The 20,535-nt window shown below is 52.8% G+C and overlaps 6 protein-coding genes and 1 non-coding gene across 7 annotated transcripts; 3 read left to right on the forward strand and 4 right to left on the reverse strand.

The window, feature by feature from the left end:
* Window positions 1-737: 737 nt before the first annotated feature.
* On the forward strand, window positions 738-1,614 carry H257_13044 (hypothetical protein; the record flags this gene model as incomplete). The annotated part of the gene is made up of 4 exons (XM_009840462.1): window positions 738-938; window positions 985-1,155; window positions 1,211-1,367; window positions 1,415-1,614. The coding sequence occupies 4 exons, from the start codon at window positions 738-740 to the stop codon at window positions 1,612-1,614; spliced, it is 729 nt and encodes a 242-aa protein (XP_009838764.1).
* Window positions 1,615-4,306: 2,692 nt separating this feature from the next.
* Window positions 4,307-4,378, reverse strand: H257_13045. Its single transcript has one exon. It is a non-coding gene; the product is annotated as a tRNA-Pro (tRNA).
* Window positions 4,379-4,465: 87 nt separating this feature from the next.
* H257_13046 (hypothetical protein) lies at window positions 4,466-13,526 on the forward strand. Its single transcript, XM_009840463.1, has 5 exons — window positions 4,466-4,636; window positions 4,695-5,711; window positions 5,769-10,751; window positions 10,829-10,909; window positions 10,974-13,526. Exons 1-5 carry the CDS (start codon window positions 4,622-4,624, stop codon window positions 13,332-13,334), a joined length of 8,457 nt encoding a protein of 2,818 aa, XP_009838765.1. The 5' UTR covers window positions 4,466-4,621; the 3' UTR covers window positions 13,335-13,526.
* A 1,196-nt stretch (window positions 13,527-14,722) lies between these two features.
* Window positions 14,723-15,664, reverse strand: H257_13047 (hypothetical protein). Its single transcript, XM_009840464.1, has one exon. It carries the CDS (start codon window positions 15,636-15,638, stop codon window positions 14,778-14,780), a length of 861 nt encoding a protein of 286 aa, XP_009838766.1. The 5' UTR covers window positions 15,639-15,664; the 3' UTR covers window positions 14,723-14,777.
* Window positions 15,665-16,334: 670 nt separating this feature from the next.
* Window positions 16,335-18,527, forward strand: H257_13048 (hypothetical protein). The gene has a single exon (XM_009840465.1). The coding sequence runs from the start codon at window positions 16,363-16,365 to the stop codon at window positions 17,500-17,502; it is 1,140 nt and encodes a 379-aa protein (XP_009838767.1). The 5' UTR covers window positions 16,335-16,362; the 3' UTR covers window positions 17,503-18,527.
* On the reverse strand, window positions 17,494-18,527 carry H257_13049 (hypothetical protein). The gene has a single exon (XM_009840466.1). The coding sequence runs from the start codon at window positions 18,487-18,489 to the stop codon at window positions 17,536-17,538; it is 954 nt and encodes a 317-aa protein (XP_009838768.1). The 5' UTR covers window positions 18,490-18,527; the 3' UTR covers window positions 17,494-17,535.
* A 404-nt stretch (window positions 18,528-18,931) lies between these two features.
* Window positions 18,932-20,446, reverse strand: H257_13050 (hypothetical protein). The gene is made up of 3 exons (XM_009840467.1): window positions 20,008-20,446; window positions 19,890-19,959; window positions 18,932-19,843 (listed from the first exon to the last, which is right to left on the reverse strand). Exons 1-3 carry the CDS (start codon window positions 20,424-20,426, stop codon window positions 19,016-19,018), a joined length of 1,317 nt encoding a protein of 438 aa, XP_009838769.1. The 5' UTR covers window positions 20,427-20,446; the 3' UTR covers window positions 18,932-19,015.
* Window positions 20,447-20,535: the final 89 nt, after the last annotated feature.

Raw genomic sequence — 20,535 nt, forward strand, 5'->3', positions numbered from 1 at the left:
GAGAAAAGAAGCAGTGGAACTTTTAACCAGGGAATTGAACTTTCTCAAATTCTATAGTAGTTGTGCAGTCAGCTGGTTGGTGACATTTCCCGTTTTATATCGTCCTCCATCTGTCTAGTATCCCCAAACCACTTCTACAGTGGTAAGTACAAGCTATTAATAGTAAGTACTCCACAGTACTACTACCAGTATTTACAGTAAATAACCATACCAGACATACCTTTGGTGTTTTCAGCTGATTGATTGAAGTTTATTCTACACTTCTCATTGCCCGTGTTCTCTCAGCACTGTTGGCTTAGTGACATGATGTTTTCTGTCTAACGTCCATGATTGCTGACCCAATCACGGCCGAGCTGGAAAATTAGCGTAGGTTCTCACCAACTCTTGCCCTGTTTTCTGCCAGTAAGACTAGTTTGTTGTCCACAATTTCACTTTTGGTTTTCCCATCTTGTGTCCGAGTGATCTTGTCCTGCGTCGGACACTCTGCGCCCCTAGTGCTGCTACGTACCGAATCCTATCCCTCACGCTTCCACCCATTTCCTGCATCGTGACGATTATGTACGGTACGGTAATAGCGTAGTTTTCTCATACTAGTATTTCCCCATTTCGAATCACTGTATTCCGCCTATTTGGGATTTATGCGCAAATCATGACGTGGTCAACCCAACTCATGACGTGGTCAAAATAACTTGACCACACAACCAGGGGCTATATTATTCCGACAGCTCTATCAATCAATGAAGATTGCGGCGGTGGTGGCGATCCTCTTGGTGTGGACATCATGCACTGAACCATCTTGTTTTGCAAACGGCCTGATAAACACGGGCGAGCGCGGTCCACTTAACTTCGACTTCGTCGAAAGCTTTGTCTTGGCGTCGCCCGTGGCACACGTCCATCGATACACCGCCGCGTCGTACGCAGCAAACAACCCAAACGAAGTCAGACACTACATCACGTCATGCACTCATCGTCGGTCGTGCGTAGGATCGATACGTAGTGCAAGTGGACTTCGACGCAGTGTTCGCGTCCGTCTTGGACGGACACGGGGGATGGCAGGTGGCCGATTACGTGAAAAAGCACTTGGTCAACAACGCCGCCACGCTGCTTCGAGATGCTGCTTTCAACAACCCTGCTGCTTCCAACGACCCCACCCACGTAACATGCGCTACCCTTCGTTCTTCTCTTACGGTGTTCTTGTGGTTGCATGCAGATCGCGTCGTTGTTGTCGAGTGCGTTCGTGGCTACCGACAACGCGCTGAGCGCCCTCCTGCTTCCATCCTATCAGGTGGGATTCGGGCTAGTGAACCGCGTGGGTGCGTGCTCGATGCTGGCGTATGCAAAAGGAGACACTTTGGTCGTGGCCAACGGTAAGCACTTTATCGTTCGATGTCCAATCCACGAACAATCATCGTAGCCGGCGACGTAAGGGCTGTGCTGGCGTCGACCAATGCCTCGGGGGGGCTGGTGGCAACACCCCTGAGCACCGACCACAACGCCAAGCACGAGTCCGAACAAGCTCGGTTGGTCGCAGCCCATCCAAATGAGTCCGACGTGTTCGTGTGCCATTTGCCCGAGTCGTGCTACGTCAAAGGCATCGTGCAGCCCACTCGGTAAGAGTTTCGTCAAGTCAATGCATGCTCACAAACTACTCGGTAGCGTCTTGGGGGACTTTGCCTTGAAATATAAAGTATTCAACAGGTTCAATTCCAGTGATTATATTGGAGGCGACGGTGTCTACATCCCGCGGCCATACACACCACCGTACGTGCTGGCAGTTCCGGAAATCCAAGTGCATACGCTGACGGATGCCGATCAATTTCTCATTTTGGGTACAAATACACGTGTATATATTATACTAGTATATATTAAGTATGATTGATATGTATACATGATATATATATCAAGCTTGTTACAAGTATGTAAGCTACATTGATTGATATATATATCATGTATACATATCAATCACACACAAGCTTGTTACAAGTATGTAAGCTACATTGATTGTGTGTCGTGAAAGTATATATTGAGAATGGACCGGTGTATACGTTTAGGAAGCGATGGACTATGGGATAGTTTGTCCAACGAAGAAGTACGACAACAATATGTTTATATACTTTAAAAACCATGGCATTAAAATGTTATTCGTAGGCGGTGGAAATTGTCGCTAGTTATACATCTCGTGGCGACTTCCGAGCCGCCCAAGCATTGGTGAACCGTGTGATCGCGAAGGAAGTCGAAAAAAAAAAGTACGTTGTAGTACTGATTGTTTCCCTAAATATTAGTATTATTTTCCCTTTCTCGATTTGACTATCGACAACTCCCTTTCTCGGATTTGAAGAATGATTCGTAACTTCACAACTCAACCGATGCTACTGTAGTGTAACTTGGAACGACATTGCCGATTTGAAACCAGGAGAACGACGTGACACCCATGACGATATATCCGTCGTGGTACTATTTTTCAAGTCGTGATCAACAAATGTGCCCCAAGAACAACATACATAATCGAGCACTAATTCCATGTAAAGTCTGTATATACATACTGTTTAAAGGACGGAGAATGGTAGAGGGGAAAGAGGCGTGATGGAGAGTGACGAGAATAGGAAAAATATGGGTAGAAAAGAAAGGAATAAGGCAGATACAATGTGGATGTGAAGACTCGGGTAGAAGAAGGCCGAGGCTGTCCAAGTGGGTCATGCCACTTAAGTGGCTCAAGCTTGAGGAGAGAAAAGTACGTAGAAGTGAGGAGACTAAAAAAGGCCAAAGTGAATGCTTGAGATAAAAGTAGTATTAATAGATGTCACTGTGCGCAATTTGCCTTCCCTCGGTCACCATTTTCCATCAATCAGAAACATTGAGATACTAGTAGTAGATGTAAGAAATGGAATACGAGCGTCAAAAGTGCAAACTGCCTACCCAAAACGAGATGCTAAAGCAATTTACTATTAATACATACCACTCTGATCCATGAAAAGAGTCCCATTTGCTTCAGTGTGACTGCCATTCGTGTGTTTTTTTAGTTTAATGGATGTGATTGGTGCATTTGAAAGCCAGAGATCTCGTCTTTGATTGGCTAGTCGACGTTTCTCTGAACTCGTTTTGGTGCTGGAGATACAAGCGTGACAGTGTGCAACGTCATTTTTTTTTAGAGAAAATCACCCGCTGAGCGTTCAATATCACTTCAATCTGATGTACTCGAAGCTCTAAAGACTTGTCTAGCCTACACAGAGCAGCCACACGTGCTTGGGAGCACCAAAGACTTTACTGTGAGCTAGTTGCGCCTTGTGTCGTTGTGCTAGTGTCAATCACCACACCATGCCGATACAATGGCCAGGACGACCCTATCCAAGGTTTTCTCTCTGATATAGCACGCAACAGTATAGAGCTACGGTTTATCTATTGAAGTTGTCCGTTCATTCGGCGTGTGCACAGACTTACAGCTCTCTCTCCATGGCCGGCGGCTGATTTCGGGGTATACACCTCTATGTATCAATAAGATTATGTATTTATAGAGTTATTTTCTCAGAACTTTGCCAATTTCCATACTTTAAACAAGTCAAAACAAATGGGACTCTTTTCATGGACCATAGTATTCAATAAATAATTCCTACTAGTATATATGGAATAATAATACTATGTAGTAGTATATACTACTGGTAATTATTAGCGCATTAAATAGAACGTGGTATGAAGCGCGTCACCTTACAACAGTGCCGATGACTGGTGTATTTGCCGATGACTGGTGCCCTACGTTAAGGAGGAAGTAGTATGGTGCATTTCATCTAAAGACTACAGATCGGCCATCCTCAGGAGGAGACGGTTTAGTTCGCATCGATTCTTTCAGTTAAACCCACGTAATTTTGACGTTAATTATTACTAGTACTTACGTTTTTTATCTAGTAAATAGGTTAAACGTCATGAATAATCCGGATACAATGGAATCGCTCATACGGATTAGTGCTGAATACAAAGACCAAGATATACTTGATGCTCCTTTTCGGTCAAAACGTGCCTGGCTCCACATATTTCCATACAAAAAGGCTGGTTGGTTTAAATTCTATTACTCGATCAATTTTTCACCAATCGAAATTTTGAACCGTAACTTCTGATGGTTTGTCCAGTTCTATCGTTATTACGGCTTATTTTCCTAAAAAATATCAATACAAAGTTGGAATAGCTGTCGAAAGACAATTGTAGTCTTTAGATGAAATGCACCATACAATTCGGAGATTATATTTCAAAAGGTTTATAAAATTAAGGAGTATTTTTGGCTATTAGTTTTGACCAAAAACCTCTGAAAAAATGTGGCCCCAACCGGGGATCGAACCCGGGACCTCCTGCACCCGAAGCAGGAATCATACCGCTAGACCATTAGGGCTTGATATTTAGAGGTTAATATAAGGAGTCAGACTAGATCAATGAAAAGTCGGAGTGCCTTTTCGTATCTTTTTGGCATTTGACGATGCAGCAAGTGCACCTACGCCCAGGTTTCCCACATGAAGAGCTGGATCGCATTTTCAATGGGACAGAGGGGGCAAAAGCATCTCCCGCTCCGTCTTCGTCCTTCCATTCCAGCTTTGTGGCAGACACGCACCATCGACGGGCGTCATCAGCTATTCCCATGGCGCCTACAGTGGTAACTATGCAAGCCCTTGAGACAATACTCAAGCGTGGACCTGAAATGTCATGTCTAGTACAAAGAACGAGGCACTCTATTGGGCCACAAAGTAGATTCAAACATCCCATGCTGGCCAGGCAGTGGCTTTGTCCCTCTTGCCCTTCCCGTTCGCAAGAAGCCAGCAACCCACCCCAAGCAACCTCCTATCGACAACAATCCTCCACTCACTGCCGCTGATCCCTCCACCGTTTTTACGGCGTCATCTAGAAAGCCACGAGTGTCTGTTCCACGCATATCCATTCCAAAGAAGAGTCGACCGCGACCACCTCCATCCGCAGAAGTACAAGTGACGGCGAACAATCCCCACACGAAACGCACGCCTCGATCGTCCCACCTGCGCGACGACATTGCATCATTTCACGTACACACGACAGTCAAAGCGCACCAGGAGGTACCACCAACGCTGGTCGACATGGACGACTGTCAATACAACCACGAACGTCGTGTTGAGCAAAAGCGATGGTCGGAGGCGGTCCAGTGGTTGAAGCTACAGCGGGAAGCCCTTCAACTTGGCGACAAAGGTCCTGACAGAGACGCGAAGCGCCAGCGGCTTTTTGACATGGATCGGCAAGTACGGGCGCAGAATCAAAAACGATTTGCCAAGTCCCCACCACAACGAGCCCCAACAAACTCACCAAAACTGAAAACACACACACCTGTGCAGTGGGAGTTACCTCCTCGAAAGCCGCCCGTACCTCGCCTTCACGCCGCCACCAAGGGCAAACGCCGCCAGACGCATGACTACTCCAGTGGCCATCCGCCCCAGCCAAACCACGACGGCGACGGGAATAACTATTCAGGGGATGCTGTCCTACGCCCTCCACGACGCCCAGCGACCCGAAGAAAGCGAAAAGTCGCCCCCGAGCCACCGCCGCCTGCAGCGGAAGCCGACAAAATGTCAGAGGACACGCAAAAGCGCCGGCAGCTGGCGCGAGTGTACATGGAACAGCAAAAGGCGAAGCGGAAAGAACGGGCTCGACAGCGTCGAAGGCAGGACGAAGAGGAGGCTGTTTTGAGGAGGGAGCAACTCGAGGTACGTCGCCAATCCAGCAAAGGGGTGTGACGCTTGTACGAATAACTGGGACGATAGAAATTGGATGCGGTGCGGTGGCAGCGGGTGCAGGAAAGTGTCGCGCTGGCCAAAAAGAGTGGCGGACACGTTCGCTCCAACCCCGACAACAACCGCGAGGCGCCGTCGTCGTCATCGATGACCGAATTGCTGCTTGGGTTTCGGACTTTGCCACCACGTTCAAAAAAGTTGCAACCGACGTACGAAGAGGATGTAATTCCACTCGACAACGACGACCAAATCACTGACAGCGCACAAGAGGAACCAAATCTGGACGAGGACTTGTGGAGCAGCGGGGACGACCAAAACACGGACGAGGTGGTGGAAAGTGATGACGGCGACGATGGTGATGATCGAAGGTGTGCTGTAGAAGTCCTGCCAAGGACGGACCCACCGCCGCCCCCGACGTCGTCGTCGCCGCCGCTGCTGTTGTTGAAGCTGCAAGCGCTCAAACAATTGACCGATCAATTGACATCTCGTGTGGGCCGACTGTCCAACAACAACGAAGTCGACTTAGACGACCATGATGGGGCGACGGCGCAATCTACTCGTAATGAAGAACGCGGTTCCGTCGATGAACTTGATGAGTCGAACGACGTGGCGTCGTCGGGGGATGACGAGGACGCGGGTCCGCCACACCAGCATCGGCCGGATCGAACTGCTGCCTTGGAAGCGTCGTCAGCCCCGTCGGCATCGTGGCAGACGCCAGACATCCACCTCGATGCCCCTCCGGAACCCGCTCCTTGGCAGCGATCAATGGATTCCGAAGACCGTACTCCATGGTGGGAAGACGAGTCTGAATCTGCGAGGCTCGTTTCTAGCCGCGTCGACTTGCCTACAGTTGTGCGTGTACAGTCGGACACTAGAGTGCATCAACGATACGCCAACGGGGACGGCGACGAGACCCGTACGACGACAACGGAGGCCCATGTGTCCCGTGCTGCTTCGCTGGTTGACGGGAATGCTTCGTCTTCCACGGACGACGATGACGACAAGCAAGTGGCGCGGTGGATGGCTCTGCGACAACGTCGACAGCTTGGAGAAATCCGTGACGAGGCGGCGCAAGTACAACTTCACCCCGGTCAAAACGACAAACTTCATTCTGTTGGGTATCGAGAATCACCTTTGTTTGGCCCGACGAGCCTGCAAAGTGCCCGCAACCACCCGATGGGGGACCGTCATGACGATGACAACGATGACGCAGAGCTGGATCGGCTGATTCATGCGACGCGTGATGCGTACAGTGTCGTGGACATGTATGCACAGCAACTGTTCCAGCAGCAGCAACAAAATCGCATCACGTTCGAACTCAGCGCTGCGACGGAGAACAAGGACGTGCCTGCCCTTGCCGACCGAATTGAAGAAATCGCAAGCGATACCGACAGCCGATCCCAGGACGATGGTCGACAAGACATGGACGATTTGGCTGACTCGATCCGGTGGCCAAAAGATATCCACACCATGGACAAGGTCAGCTCGACGACTGTCCACGAGGATTATGCACACGACGACGACGATGGACCGGCTTGCGGCGGCTACACCGGTCGATCTATCGAAGAACTATTGGCCGAGGCCAGCCGTGTACTGCAGCGGTCGTCGTGTCACGAGGAAGAAGCCGACAACAACGCCAGTTCGTTCTGGGACCGGGCCATGCGACGTGACGACAATGCACTTGGACGGCAAGTTCCCAGCAGTCCCAATCGATACGCGCATCTGCCTCGAGTCGTCATTGCGATGGACGACGATGCCAATCTTCGGCACTCGCCACGGACGCTGGCGAGACAGTTGATGGCGGCCGTGGACTTTCAAGAGTCGCTGCACGAAGCGCAGATGAATCTGTCGGCGTTGGAGTACGCGCACGAAGTGGAACGAAACCAAGACGAGACGCTGGTGTGGGGCCAGGCGATCCAGGACGAAGTGGACTCGATGGCCCAGGCCCAACTGCTGCTGGACCAGCATTTGACCATGCAGGAAGAGTTCCATCAACAAGAACTCGTCATGCAAGCGATGGGACATGCGGCCCAAGAGCGCGACAAACTCGTGGAACAAGCGTGCCAAACTGACCAACTGGCGCGGCAACACGCGTCGACGATGGCCCAGTGGACGGTGGAGACGGGGACGATGGCGGTGGAAGCGCGGGATGGAGGCGCACAGTGCACTCTGCAGCACTCAATCGCCATCCAAAGCGACGACCGGGACCTCCTTGCTTGGGAATCTCAAATGTTGTTTCGAGATCAAGCTAGTAGTCCCGTTCGCAGTGCGGATGCTTCAATGGAAGGCGAACGGCGGGCCCAATTTCACTTGGCCATAGACACACCACACGTCATCCCAAACACTTTGGAAACGTTTGAGACGAGCAGCCATATCAAAGAAAGCGCGCCGTCCATTGCGATCGTAGACAGTGTGCAGTCGCTTGAAGTGATGGTCAAGGATCAAGGTGATGAGACGACCTATTCGGAGGGATTTGGCAGCCCAACCAAGGAGGTCTCTTGTGGTGACGATATTCCCGACCAAGATGAGGCAGACAAGTCGACGTTGTCCGAGGTGTCGGAAGTATCAGAAGACAATATTGACACCACGTCCAAAGGGTTTGAAAGTCCAGACCACGCTAGCGTGCCAGACGATTCTGACAATGTCCAAATGGACGCTCCGGACGAACCCTGTTCAGTTCAAGGGACCGTCGAGTCGGAAGAGTATTCCGAGGGGTTCGACAGTCCCCCAAAGCCAACGTCGAGCCCCAACGTACCAGATATCGACGACGAATACGAAGTGGATGCTGCTGTGTCGGAGGTGAAGAGCGAAGGCAGCTTGGACGAGATTGAAGTGGCCGTCCCCTCCAAGCTCCAACACGCCGTGGCCTCGGATGTTGACGACGATGAAGTAGAATCGGTAGTCGATGTAGACATTGAACAAGTCAACGAAGGGGGCGACTCGATGCAAGACGAAGAAGGCAACTACTCGGAACCATTTGAAAGCCCTCGGAGCAGCAAACCGAGCTCTAGTCCGCGTCGTGGTCAAGTTGCTCAGACGGACTTGAGCAAACAAGCTGTTCACAGTGGTCCATCCATAGCAACACACCAAAGGGGCATGCCATCCTTGCCAACGACGACACTGGACAAGGCGACGTCGGAGGAGCGCGTGGAAGCGTACTTTGCACAGCTGTGTCGCCGCGACCCCGAAAAGGAAGAGTACATTCGCAGCATCGTGGCGAGGAAGGCGAGCGAGGACAAGATCCTCGACATGCGCCAGCGAAGCCTCACCAGTCGACCAAACGTGTCCCGGATGCAAGCGCAGGCCGAACGGTTGCAACTCGACAGCTGCCGGGCTGCCAATCTCGCGCGCTGCTACGAAGACATGATGCTTTTCCGACAGGATGAAGTGGAAGATCCGGACGAAGTCCACATCTTGGCGTTGGTATTTGGCCAGTCGGGAGGTCAGGCTTGGAGCGCAACTGGTTGGGAAACGACTCAAGGCGTTGGTTTCAATGGGAATGATCGGGACCGACGACGGGAGGCTCCGTTGGTAGTAGCGGCATCCGATCGTCAGACGAACGAAGAAGAAGGGCATGATGCGAAGGACGACAGCGACATGGACATGTCGGAGAAGAAGACGGAAGCTGCGGAAGAGGCCGAGTCGACCCCCGAAGAGTATGACGAGTTTGAAGAAAAGTCTGTAAAGGCAGTGAGCGACGAGTTCCTGGAAGCCAACAGCGTCGACAGTGCAACTGCGGTTAATGACATCGCCGGGCACGCACAAACAAAAAACATTGTAGACGGTCTTCGCGACTCGGACGGGAACGAGTACTCCATGGACGACTTTGCAGCAACTCAAGGTGAAGACATGAGTATTGTTGTAGTTGCGGATGTGGTCGTCGCGTTGTCTGGTGAAGACGCCATGATATTTGACGAGGTAAATTCAGGCCACCAAATCGACATTGCAGACGAAGACGAGTACTCGATGGACGGCTTTTCCGCCAAGCAAAGCACCGACGACGACAACTTTGTTGAGGACCAAGAAGAAACGATTGGTGAAACGGCCAAGTCGGTCGATGTTGCAAGCGTGGATGAGGACGGTGACGTAGAGGGCTTTGAGAGGCCGGACGACGCATGCGGTTCTAGTGTCATGGAACACGAGGCCGAATCCGTCAAGATGGTAGCCGACAAGGATGAATACTCTGTGGACGACGACTTCACGGCAGCAGGTGTCCCGAACGCTGACAACGGTGACGATGGTTTGTCTATCGACGATGACGACCAAGCGTTGGCAGATGGGGCTGTCGACAACATTGAAGACGAACAAGCAGTTGCTGAAACAATACCACGAGAGCCTGGACACGAGTACTCGACGGATGAGTTTGCACAGTTATCAAGCCCAGGGGAGATTGCCGTACCAACCGACGATGAGTACGGGTCCGACGAGTTTGACAAGTCGGTTGACGTGCACGTTGCCGACCAACGAAGCAACACGTCGGTGGAACTGCAGCGGGCGCTGGACAGAATCGCCACGGACTTTCCCCACGACATCGGACAGGACGAAGCTAAATGGCAACGCCGAAAAGCCCAAGCGATGGCGCTCGTGGCGGCCAAGGAACGCGCGATTGCGCAGTTGAAATACCACCAAGAAATCAAACAAGTCAATGCTTTGGTGGCGTACTCGCTCGCGTTGGACGTAGAACAAGAGGCGGGCACACCACCGAGCCCGGCGAAATCGGTAGTTCCAACGATGTCACATGTGGCTGCATCAGTATCGAAAGAACACTTTGAAGGCAGGTCAAATTCGCCGCCGGCAGCCGTCGAGCATGCCGCCGAGTCCGACGCATCGTACTCGGATTCGTTTGAGAACAAGAGTGACGATGTCGAGGACAATGCAGTTCAAGTGGAAGCATCCGACTTGGTGTGTGAGCCAGAGCATATGATGCAACACGACGTGGTCGTCGTCGTGGATCCACAGTCGAGTATATCTCGCAGCATTGACGAGCATGAGCTACGGCTGGCACAGTTAAAAGTACGTCGACTGTACTACTCTGCTTCTGCCGTTGATGACATAAGAGGTTGTGCTGACGATCAATGGGTGGGGTGTAGGAATCGCTCGCTTCCAAGCAAGAAGAAGCCGTCCAATTGAACTCGCTGCTGTTGAAAGAGGCGCGGCGTGCGGCACTCGAGGTGCGCCAACTCGTCGGACGATGACGTGGATGGAGTGGCTGATGATATATCCCTTCTTGGTTAGGCGGAAGAGATCGCGATGAGGGTACAACTGGACCAGACTGAACGCCTCGTAGCAACCAACCTGTCTCGACTGACCCAACTGCAGCAGCAACGCCATGACCCTTCACCTGCGATCCATACCAACATCACAGTGTCACAAGTACTCGAGTCGTCGTCTTTGGAGGTGGCGGACATGATGTGTGCACCTGCGTCATTTCCAGACTTGAGTGAAACGCACGACCCTGACGGCAGCTCCGAGTCCGATGCAGACTCGTCACTCGGAGATGCCAAGGCAGCAGAACCACCAGTACTTCCAGAAGCAAACAGATGTGGATACCCCGTGGTGTTGGAATTGGCTATCGTCGAGGGCGACTCCATCTCGGAGGAGGATGATGAAGATGACGACGATCAGTCGTTTGCCAGCCAGGACGACCTGACGGCGATGACGGAGCCGCCCCCGTCGTCAGTGGTGCCAATACAAGCGGAACAAGTTGTTCCTGTCCCCCATGGTGAGGACGTTGGACCTGTTCGACCGCTGGTGAGCCAGATCCCAGATGTGCTGGACGATTCGTTCACCAGTGTCGACGGTAATACTGCTGCTACCAACGACATGTTCGTGGGCTTTGATTATGTCGAAGATGCTGCCCCTTCCAATTGGATGCATGAAATGGCGACCCAGACGACCCCCCATGACAATGATGCTGGAGAGATGCTTGCAATGGACCAGTTCGATTACATCGAAAGTGTCGACCCTGTTGTGGTTGTTGAAATGTCATTGCCCACTAGTGAGACGACAGCAAAGTCGACAGATCGCGAGGAGGACGATCTGCTCGCGATGTACGACGTCGTGGAAGCTGTCGACGACCCACAGTTGGCAGCCGACGCCTTTTTTGAAAACTGGGAAGTTCAATACCAGAACTTGCTGGCTGGGTTTGATCACGTGGAAGCTGCCGTCGCCCCCGACTTGGCCGCCATACCAGTCCGACATAACGCCATGGAACATGAAGACACTCAAGGAGCGATGGATTTATTGCTTGGGTATGACGTTGTCGAGGTGGTTGAACCTCATGGAGCAGCATTGGATGATGCGTCGACCGCCGACGGTCTGGTTGAGGGAACATCGGACGTAGCATTGGCGTCGGAGGCATTTGTCCAAGTGCGAGATGATTCCGAGGACCAGCGTGATCCAATTCAGCACCACGTCCCAAGCGATGCATTGAACAACGAACACCTTGTCACAGATGTCTGCGATGCCGTTGGTTGGGCGGAGGAACTACCGCAGGGGGACGGACCGTTTCTTCCTAGTTCCAAAGACTTACTTGCAAATTTCGACTACGCAGAAGATGCGATCCCACCAGCAGCCACGCGGCAGGTCCAGCTGCCGCAACTAGCGTCCATGAATCTCCTGGCATCGTTCGACTTAATTGAAGTCGCACTCGTGCCTCCAACCCCCGAAGTGTCAACTGCCCAGCGAGGAGTTTCCACCGCAAGATCCATCCACAAAAAGCACGAACCGCCAGCCGACACCCAAGTCGACACCGTCACGGACCTTGTGTGGAAGGACATGCTGGACGACGTACTGACCAAAACGGCAGCATTCTCGTCGCGTGAAAATGCAATAGACTCTACCCACAGTCATCAAGTGATGTCTGCTGATATTAGTAGCTCGAGCTCTCTTCCCCCAGCAACGCCTGTCAGCGTACTAGCGACGACAACGACGGAGCCATCTTCCAAGGCACTTGTGGACCAAGTCACGGATTCGCTAATGGACGAACTCGTGCAAGAGTCTCTGGCGTTGGGTACATGGGACAAGGGCACCCCTGCACTACCCGCATGTGCATCGTCTCAGCCGCACAAGCAGCCACGTCAGACCGTCGCCACTGCCCCCACGGACGCAGCCGCCTTGCGAAACGTCACATACTTCCCCGACCAGTACTCGGCGCTGATCCAATCCCGTCAACCGTACGATTGGACCTTGGTGGACCACGAGTTGCTTCGAATGATGGAGGATGCTTCTGCCTCGAATAACGTGGATGCATCTCAGCCACCCATTTCACTTGCAAGACCCCCTAGCGTCAGCGACAGTGCAATGCACACCCGGCGGCGTCTCTTGAATGAGTGGACAACAATCAACAAGACGTCGAGCCAAAACCGACCTATCCTCCCGCCACCCCCTATGCCATTGCCGGCGGGGCCCCTAAGCATCAAGGAGCTGGTTGTGGCCACTCAAGCGATTACGACCAAGTCTGTATCGACCGTGGTGCACTCGCTTGTGAAGGATGCGGTCGGACAAGTGTCCAATGGCCAACTCGCCGATGCGTTGCTCAACTCGTTGCTGGATGACACCGTCGCCGAGGTGTCGTCCATCACAACATGGACCTAGTTGGCCCACAACATGACATATGGCGGACATGCCTCGCGACGATCATTGCACGTTTCCGCGTATCGTCAATGTTGATTCAGCATTTCCCACGCATTGCTGCAAGGAACTATGTGTAGAAACTAGTACTGTAGTAGTCTAAATTAAGAGATTCACAATTTAATACTAATATGAATAGCTACATGTTTGGGCCAACAACGTCGTCGACGACGAGAGGAGGTTAACGACGTCGCATGCTTTTTGTCAAAAATCAAACCTGTTAGATGACCTCGTCTTGGTTGGCTAGGAGAAAGCTCTGCACTTGATTTCCAGGCCAAAACTCGGAAGATTTTTCAGTCAGTCGGACGTTTTTTGCTGAACTTTTTCCTTGAGTATTTGCTGAGCGTTGACGTGGACGCTGTCAAGTGAAATGTCCAGCGCTTGGAAGTACCGCAACAAGGCGAGGGTTTCGTGCTTGGACGGGCAGTAGTGGCCACTGTGCAGGTAACGTAAGGGCGCCGTCTCTTACGATAAATCATGCCTGCGGCTTGGACTCACTCGCCATCCACGAGACTGGTGTGGTGGTAGATGCGAGGAAGATGCTTCGTCACGTTTTCAAAGTCATACAATTTAGACTTATACTGTACAGCACCCCATCTCGCAACACGACCATCCAACCTTGGCGGGCTTCTGATCCTTCGCATGACCATACGCCCGTGGTGTGGTCAGACGTCCAGTGGGAATTGATAGCACTCGGCTTCGCTGTAGTTGAGCACGACCTCTCGATCGAGTTTGGCGTGGGCACCACACCCAAATCGAGTAGAACGTCGGAGTGGTCGAGATTCCGAGAACCCGTGTGTTGGTGTGAGATGTTGCTCCCACGCGTCGTAATACGACTGGAGGTTTCGCCAGTACCTGTGCTTCGGGTCGAGAACCTCGAGCCAGCATTGTTCGTTGCTGCCGTCAATAAACGAAAACGTGACGGCTTTAAGGGTGGCAGCTTGCAACCCCCAAAGCCGCGGACGAATGCGCCCGACAGGGCCAGACCGCCAGGGCGGCACATTTCATATCGTATCATGCATATGTTGTTCGTTGGGCTCGACGCTATGGAGCTTCATACTTGGCAGCCCATCCCTGCGGATTGGAGTTACTCGACGAGCAAAATTCCGATTTGTTGCCTACAGCAAGTAATACTGTACCTGTTGTCGTACAGCCTTATCCGGATGATGCGATCATGCATATCAAATCCGGTACAATCCGCGCCGCGACATTTGATTGGCTATTCGAACCTCTTGCTAGTCAACGAGGAGCAATTTCAGATGAACGATGTAGCCGATTATTGGTGATTTCGTTTTCAAACCACAAGCTCGGAGCTTCAGGCATGCAATTATCGGAAAGGATGGCAAAGTGGTGCATGCCCTTGACAGCAGTGGCAAGTTCTACTGATTTAAATACTGTAGTATTAACTTAGGTACTGGCGTCGCCGGTGGGAGTGCTGCGGCGGTCGTGATCGCAGCATCGTTCAATGTTGTGGAAGAGGTTGGCTTCGCAGGCTTGTTCTTTGACTTGGAGGAAGTTCAAGACATGATCGCCAGACCAAAAGTACGCGTTGTGGACTTTTTTGAGTTTTTGGCCGTCGGCACCGTCACGGCTGCGTTTCTGAATCCGCTGGACATCGACTTGCATGTGCTGCAGCGAGATGCCATGGGACTGCAAGAAGCGCAGCAGCACGAGGACTTCGTGCTCGGAAGGCCGATAATGGCCGCTGTGGGGATACATCACGCGCAGGACGCCGTCGACGACGACGATCATGCCGGCGGCTTGGACACATTCGCCGCCCACGAGGCTGGTGTGGTGGATGCGAGGGCTATGGTTGGTCACCTTTTCGCTGCCGTACAAGACCCCGTCCCGCAACACGAAAATCCATCCGTCGTCGCCCGTGGTGATGGGCAGTTGGTCCCACCGCGTGACAAGGAGGCCATCTGGTCGGATGTCAAGGGCGAATTGCTCGCGCTCGGCTCGGTCGTAGTAGAGGACGGTCTCTCGTTCGAGTTTGGTGCGGGACACACCTTCAACCTCGACAGATTCGTCACTGAGCCACTCCCAGAACCCAGGCCTCGTTGTGAGTTGCTTCCACGCCTTGTAATATGCCTGCAAGTTGGCTCCGTATCGATGCTTGGTGTCGCACACTTCAAGCCAGCTTTGCTTGTCCACCACAGACACGTTGCCGGAGCTGAAGCCCCGTACGAGGATGGGGGAGTACTTGTTCGCTTCTTCGTACAGATCGGACCCATTGCGGGCCATTCCGAACCCCGCCAGGCACGGCATGGCTGTACTTTGTCAAAACGGAAAATGCACCACTTGGCTTGCATCGACGCTGAGACTTGTGATTGGCCAGTCAGATGACAACATCCAGCGCAACCAACATACAAACTTCAAGAGAACCGAGGGCTTATTGAATCCAAGTGCATCGAATCTTGCACCAACCATCGCATCTCCAGACGCTTGTGCGCTTCCAGTTACAACGTCCTAGCGCCACGAACAATTCAAAGGCTCACAAGCGACTTGGGAAGAGGAGGTGAAATGTGGCTGCCTTGCCTTTGGACGCGATACATATACTACTATAGCGTATAATCTGTACGTTCATGATCGAATCTCTTGACGGTGAATACAGTGGGTCCTTTTGTGTACGGTATGGACATAGATGCGTGAGTTATGCATGTGGGCATAGCAGAATTCAACGGAAAGAATGTGGGGCGATAGAGGACGTGGCCACGGCGGCGACATCATGTCGCCTACAGGATGCAATCAATGTTCGTTCATGCTGTGTAGTATACGGTACTTTGACATGAAGTGCCAACATCTCACTTTCGACGAATCAAGTCTTTTGCAATGAGAACTTTGTACTTGGGCGTTATAAATAATTTGAGCAAAACGAGTAGAATGTCTATGGGTGATATATTGCGTATCGGTCAATGGTGAATACTTGCCGCGGATTGGTGGAGGACATTCAGTAGGGACTGCATTGTGACACGTCAACGTCACACCCATCATGGAGAAAGCATGGAGCAGGAAGGAGAAGGCACGTGTTCAGAAACATCTCCAAACTCTGTGCAAGAACGGACCCGTGGACGACTTGACGGCACTCCTCTCGTCCCTCTCGGAAGACAAAGTCACCACCTTGCTTCAAGCTCCATCCGGTGGCAGCGACCACCTCTCTTGCCTGCACCTCGCTGCTGCGGCGAATCAACCGTCCGTAGTTGAATATCTCCTCACCAAGCATGCGTTCCTCTTTCCCGACGTTCGCAAGGATTATGCGCGCACTCCATTGCACGAAGCATCTCTCCATGGCCACGCCGCTGTCGTTGCGGTTCTGCTGCGACATGACGCACTCGTAGGCGCACACACCACTCGAGGCCGGACGCCCTTGATGTATGCCGCTCGTGGAGGCCACACCTGTGTCATGAATCTGTTGTTGAACGCCGGAGCCCACGTGAATGACCAGAGCGAGACAGGTCTCACCGCCCTCTACGAAGCCGCCAAGCATGGCCGGGTGGGTGCTATTGACATTCTCCTGGCACATCCTCACGTGGATATCAACTTGGGGAGCCACACCAAGCACACGCCATTGCACATCGCCATCGGGGAAGGTCACTTGGATGCGGCGGAACGATTGATCCAGGGCGGCGCCGACACGACCGTGCAGGATGGGATGGGCGTAACGTTGTGGCACGAAGCCGCGGGCGTGGAGGGGGTGGCGGCAATGGACCTGCTGGTGCGCTATCACATCTCCCTGCACGACGACCACGTGGACGTCGTCCTGGCGAGGCATCCGTTCCATTACGCTGCCGTGGAAGGCCACGCGGCGTTTTGCGCGGCGTTGCTGGCCGCCAACATGGTCGACGTGAACCTCCAAGACGTGGATGGGTGCACGGGTCTGTACTACGCAAGTGCGAATGGCCATGCGAATGTGCTGAAAGTGCTGCTTGAAGCCAACGCGGATGTAAACTTGGCGTCCGTCCGCCGCACACCTCTCCATTGCGCGGTGATGTGGGAGCGTTCGGAGTGTGTCCGGCTTCTCTTGGCGCATGGAGCGTCGACGACCGCCTTGGACAAGGACAACAGGACTGCTGAAGATATGGCACAAGCATTCCCCGAAGTAGCCGCGCTGTTTAGGCCAACACAACCATGAAAAGGACTTAAGTTATAAATATTAAGTGAGTTTTTAAAAGTACAATGGACCGTCGTACTGGACCGCGTCCATGTCGACGTCAGTGTCGTCGCCGCTCGAAGCGGTGCGTAAAATGGATGGCGAGGCGCCGGAATACGATTGGACCCGGGATTGCCACCGGGCAACTTCGGTCTCCAAGTCGTGGAAGAGGTCGAGCCGCCACGCCAAATCCTTGAGCTCGAGGAAGTTCAACACACGCTGGCCGTTCCAGAAGTGCGCGCTGTCGATCTTCTTGGTCTTGACCCCGTTGACAGATTCGCGCGCGACTTTCTGCATCCGTTGGACGTCGACGAGGACCTCGCGGTGTGCAATCCCGTGCTTCGCCAGGAATCGCATGAGCACCAGCAGTTCGTTCTCGGAAGGACGGTAGTGGCCGCTGTGAGGATAAATAATGCGGAGCGTGCCTTTGGAGACGACCATCATCCCTGCGGTTTGAACGCATTCGCCTCCAACCAAGCTCGTGTGGTGGATGCGCGGGACTTGGGTCGTGACCTTTTCGCTGCCGTACAAGATGCCGTCGCGCAACACGAATATCCACCCTTCATCACCAGTGTCGACAATTTCCTGTGATGACTTTCGAATTACCATGCCATGTCGAATGTCGAGCTCGAAGCGCTGACGTTCGGCAGGGTCGCAGTAGAGGACGGTTTCGCTCTCGAGCTTCGTGCGCGGTACACCTTCCACTTCAATCGATTCGTCGTCGAGCCATTCCCAGAATCCAGGCTTGGGACCGTCGTATCGCTTCCATTCCTTGTAGTACGCGCGCAAGTTGGCGCCGTACCTGTGCTTTTGATCGCAGACTTCAAGCCAACTGCGCTTGTCGACGACCGAGATGTTTCCTGCGCTGAATCCACGCACTAGGACGGACGAGTACTTCTTCGCTTGCTTTGCTATCTCATGCGGACAGTGTCGTCCCCGTCGTCGTGCTGTCATGAGGATCTGTGGCATGTAGAATCGGACTTCGGCGGCGGGTGCGAGTGTTTAACGGTAAATTGGTAAATGAAGGTTCGAAAGCACTCGAAATTTGTATTCGACCGACCAGTATCCGGATAATCCATCTTACTGCACTCCGGTATGGGTTTGAATCTGCTTGGGAATGTAATTCTCGATCGAAGTGACGATTCTGATTGGCTGTGCTTAAACCGTCCCCTACCCCTGCTTATCCGGATTGGAACTTGGATTCAGCCCATACAAACATCAAATGGAACGTCGTCGCGACGAATCTACAGGAGATCCTGGCATGTGTGGTCGTTCACGGGACCACATCGGAATGAATTTGCTCGAAACGATTCAAGTTACTTCCTTATCCGGTTCTATCCGACATTGAAGTTACGTGTGCATGAATGCGAGGAAGGCAACCCAGCCGTACAGTCATGACACTCACCAGCTACAGGACTACTAGTATTGTACTATTGCAATGCAACCACCAAGAATTGCAATGCCAAGTCTTAACCGCGTCGCTGGGTTCAAAAATCTATCGCTGCATGAAGTTTTTGCTGTCGGCGTTTCGCTGAATGTAATGCTTGTTGCGCGCCAACCGCTCTTCCATCGAGTCCTTCGAGTGGACATACGCTGCCTCATGCAAGTCCTTCAAGAACGATGGGTTTTGCTGGGTGGCGCTGGCTTCTCCGTCGCCTTCATTTGGCTGGTGCTTGTCACTCTTGCGCAGGCGCGCGTCCAACGCCCGTTCGCGGCGCTGCGCATCCTCCAGCATCGCCTGCAGCCGCGCCTCCTTGTCCTCCTTCGTGGCCTCGTCCGTCGCGGCCCGCGCCCGCTTGAACCGCTCGGCCTTCTCCACTTCTTCGCGCTCCCGTTTCTCCATCGCTAGGTTGAGGAACTTCCGCGATGGACCCAGACTCGACGTGTCAATATCGCGGCACTTGCGGGCGTTCTCTCCACCCAAGAGCCCATATCCCTTCAACGGAGCCGGGCGATCCTGTCGAGGGCTGCTGGCGTCATGGGGACGAGGCCGGCTGCTGCGACGAGGCGACCTGGACCGATCTCTTGAACGGGATAGTTCGCGGTGGCGCCGGCGGCTGGACGGACTGGAGCTGCGACCTCGTCGGGGCACGTTGTCGTCGTCTCGACGGGGGTGCCGTGATCGTTCGTGATCGTCACGGCGACGACGGGGGCTTCGTTCGTCCTCGGGGGACGACGAGCGACGATGAGACCGGCGGCGAAGCGACTCGTCGTCATCGGTCTTGTCGCGCAGTTTTTTGTCCTTTTTGGACGCTTTTTTGGCCTTCTTCGCCTCCTTTTTCGCCCTTTTTTCAGCTTTTCGCTCCTTCAGCTCTTGTTCCACCTATAAATGTATGAGTCGCATGTTGAAGAGGTTGAACAGTGAGTACCCTGTCCTTGATGCGCTTCATCTTCACGGGGTTCTTCATGATGCTGAGCTGCGTCGCCTTCTGTTGCTTTCTACGGTTCATATGAGGAACACGAAGGACGAGGTGGATGGCCACGTACTTGATAAACATCATCGGGTCCTCATTGAGGCGAGAGAACGAGTCGCTCGCCGTCCCAGCACCACTTGCCATGTACAGCGACCCAGGTTGCGACGCCAGCTTCTTCAGGTCGCTCTCCTCGGGCTTTTCCTCATATTCTTTCCCCAGGAGGTACTCCTCCGCTGTTTTTTCACGCTGGGACGCCGCCATCGGCCCTTCGTACATCCAATCAACCCGCTCGGTCGTGTTGGCTTTGGTGCCGGAAGCCTTCGCTTGGAGCTCGCGCAATTCCTTGAGCTGACGCTCTTCCTCCACGTTCTTCTTCCATTCCGCCAGCTTCTTATCTTCTAAAGCCGCTTTCTGCTCGGCCTTCCATACCTTCTCAACGTTGCTGAGGTTGGACGTGTGCCAACTCTTCTTGGCTAAGAAAGCGAGCGACATGGCACCAAGTAATGTGGAACGAAGCAAAAATGCAGAAACGCCAAAAAAATAACGCATTGATTTAATTTACTTGGAAATAGTATGCAGGGAACCATAATTGAAAACAAAT

Source organism: Aphanomyces astaci (assembly GCF_000520075.1).
Source record: "Aphanomyces astaci strain APO3 unplaced genomic scaffold supercont1.45, whole genome shotgun sequence".
Taxonomy (NCBI): Eukaryota; Oomycota; class Saprolegniomycetes; order Saprolegniales; family Verrucalvaceae; genus Aphanomyces; species Aphanomyces astaci.

Excerpts from the sequence above, each read along its gene's own strand:
- H257_13048 (XM_009840465.1), top strand. The coding sequence starts at position 16,363 with ATGGAGAAAGCATGGAGCAGGAAGGAGAAGGCACGTGTTCAGAAACAT.
- H257_13049 (XM_009840466.1), bottom strand. The coding sequence starts at position 18,489 with ATGCCACAGATCCTCATGACAGCACGACGACGGGGACGACACTGTCCG.
- H257_13050 (XM_009840467.1), bottom strand. The coding sequence starts at position 20,426 with ATGTCGCTCGCTTTCTTAGCCAAGAAGAGTTGGCACACGTCCAACCTC. Across the intron at positions 19,960-20,007 it reads GACCCGATGATGTTTATCAA|AAAGCAACAGAAGGCGACGC; the intron begins GTACGTGGCCAT and ends TATGAACCGTAG. Across the intron at positions 19,844-19,889 it reads TGAAGCGCATCAAGGACAGG|GTGGAACAAGAGCTGAAGGA; the intron begins GTACTCACTGTT and ends ATACATTTATAG.
- H257_13046 (XM_009840463.1), top strand. Across the intron at positions 5,712-5,768 it reads TGAGGAGGGAGCAACTCGAG|AAATTGGATGCGGTGCGGTG; the intron begins GTACGTCGCCAA and ends CTGGGACGATAG. Across the intron at positions 10,752-10,828 it reads TACGGCTGGCACAGTTAAAA|GAATCGCTCGCTTCCAAGCA; the intron begins GTACGTCGACTG and ends GGTGGGGTGTAG.
- H257_13047 (XM_009840464.1), bottom strand. The coding sequence starts at position 15,638 with ATGCCGTGCCTGGCGGGGTTCGGAATGGCCCGCAATGGGTCCGATCTG.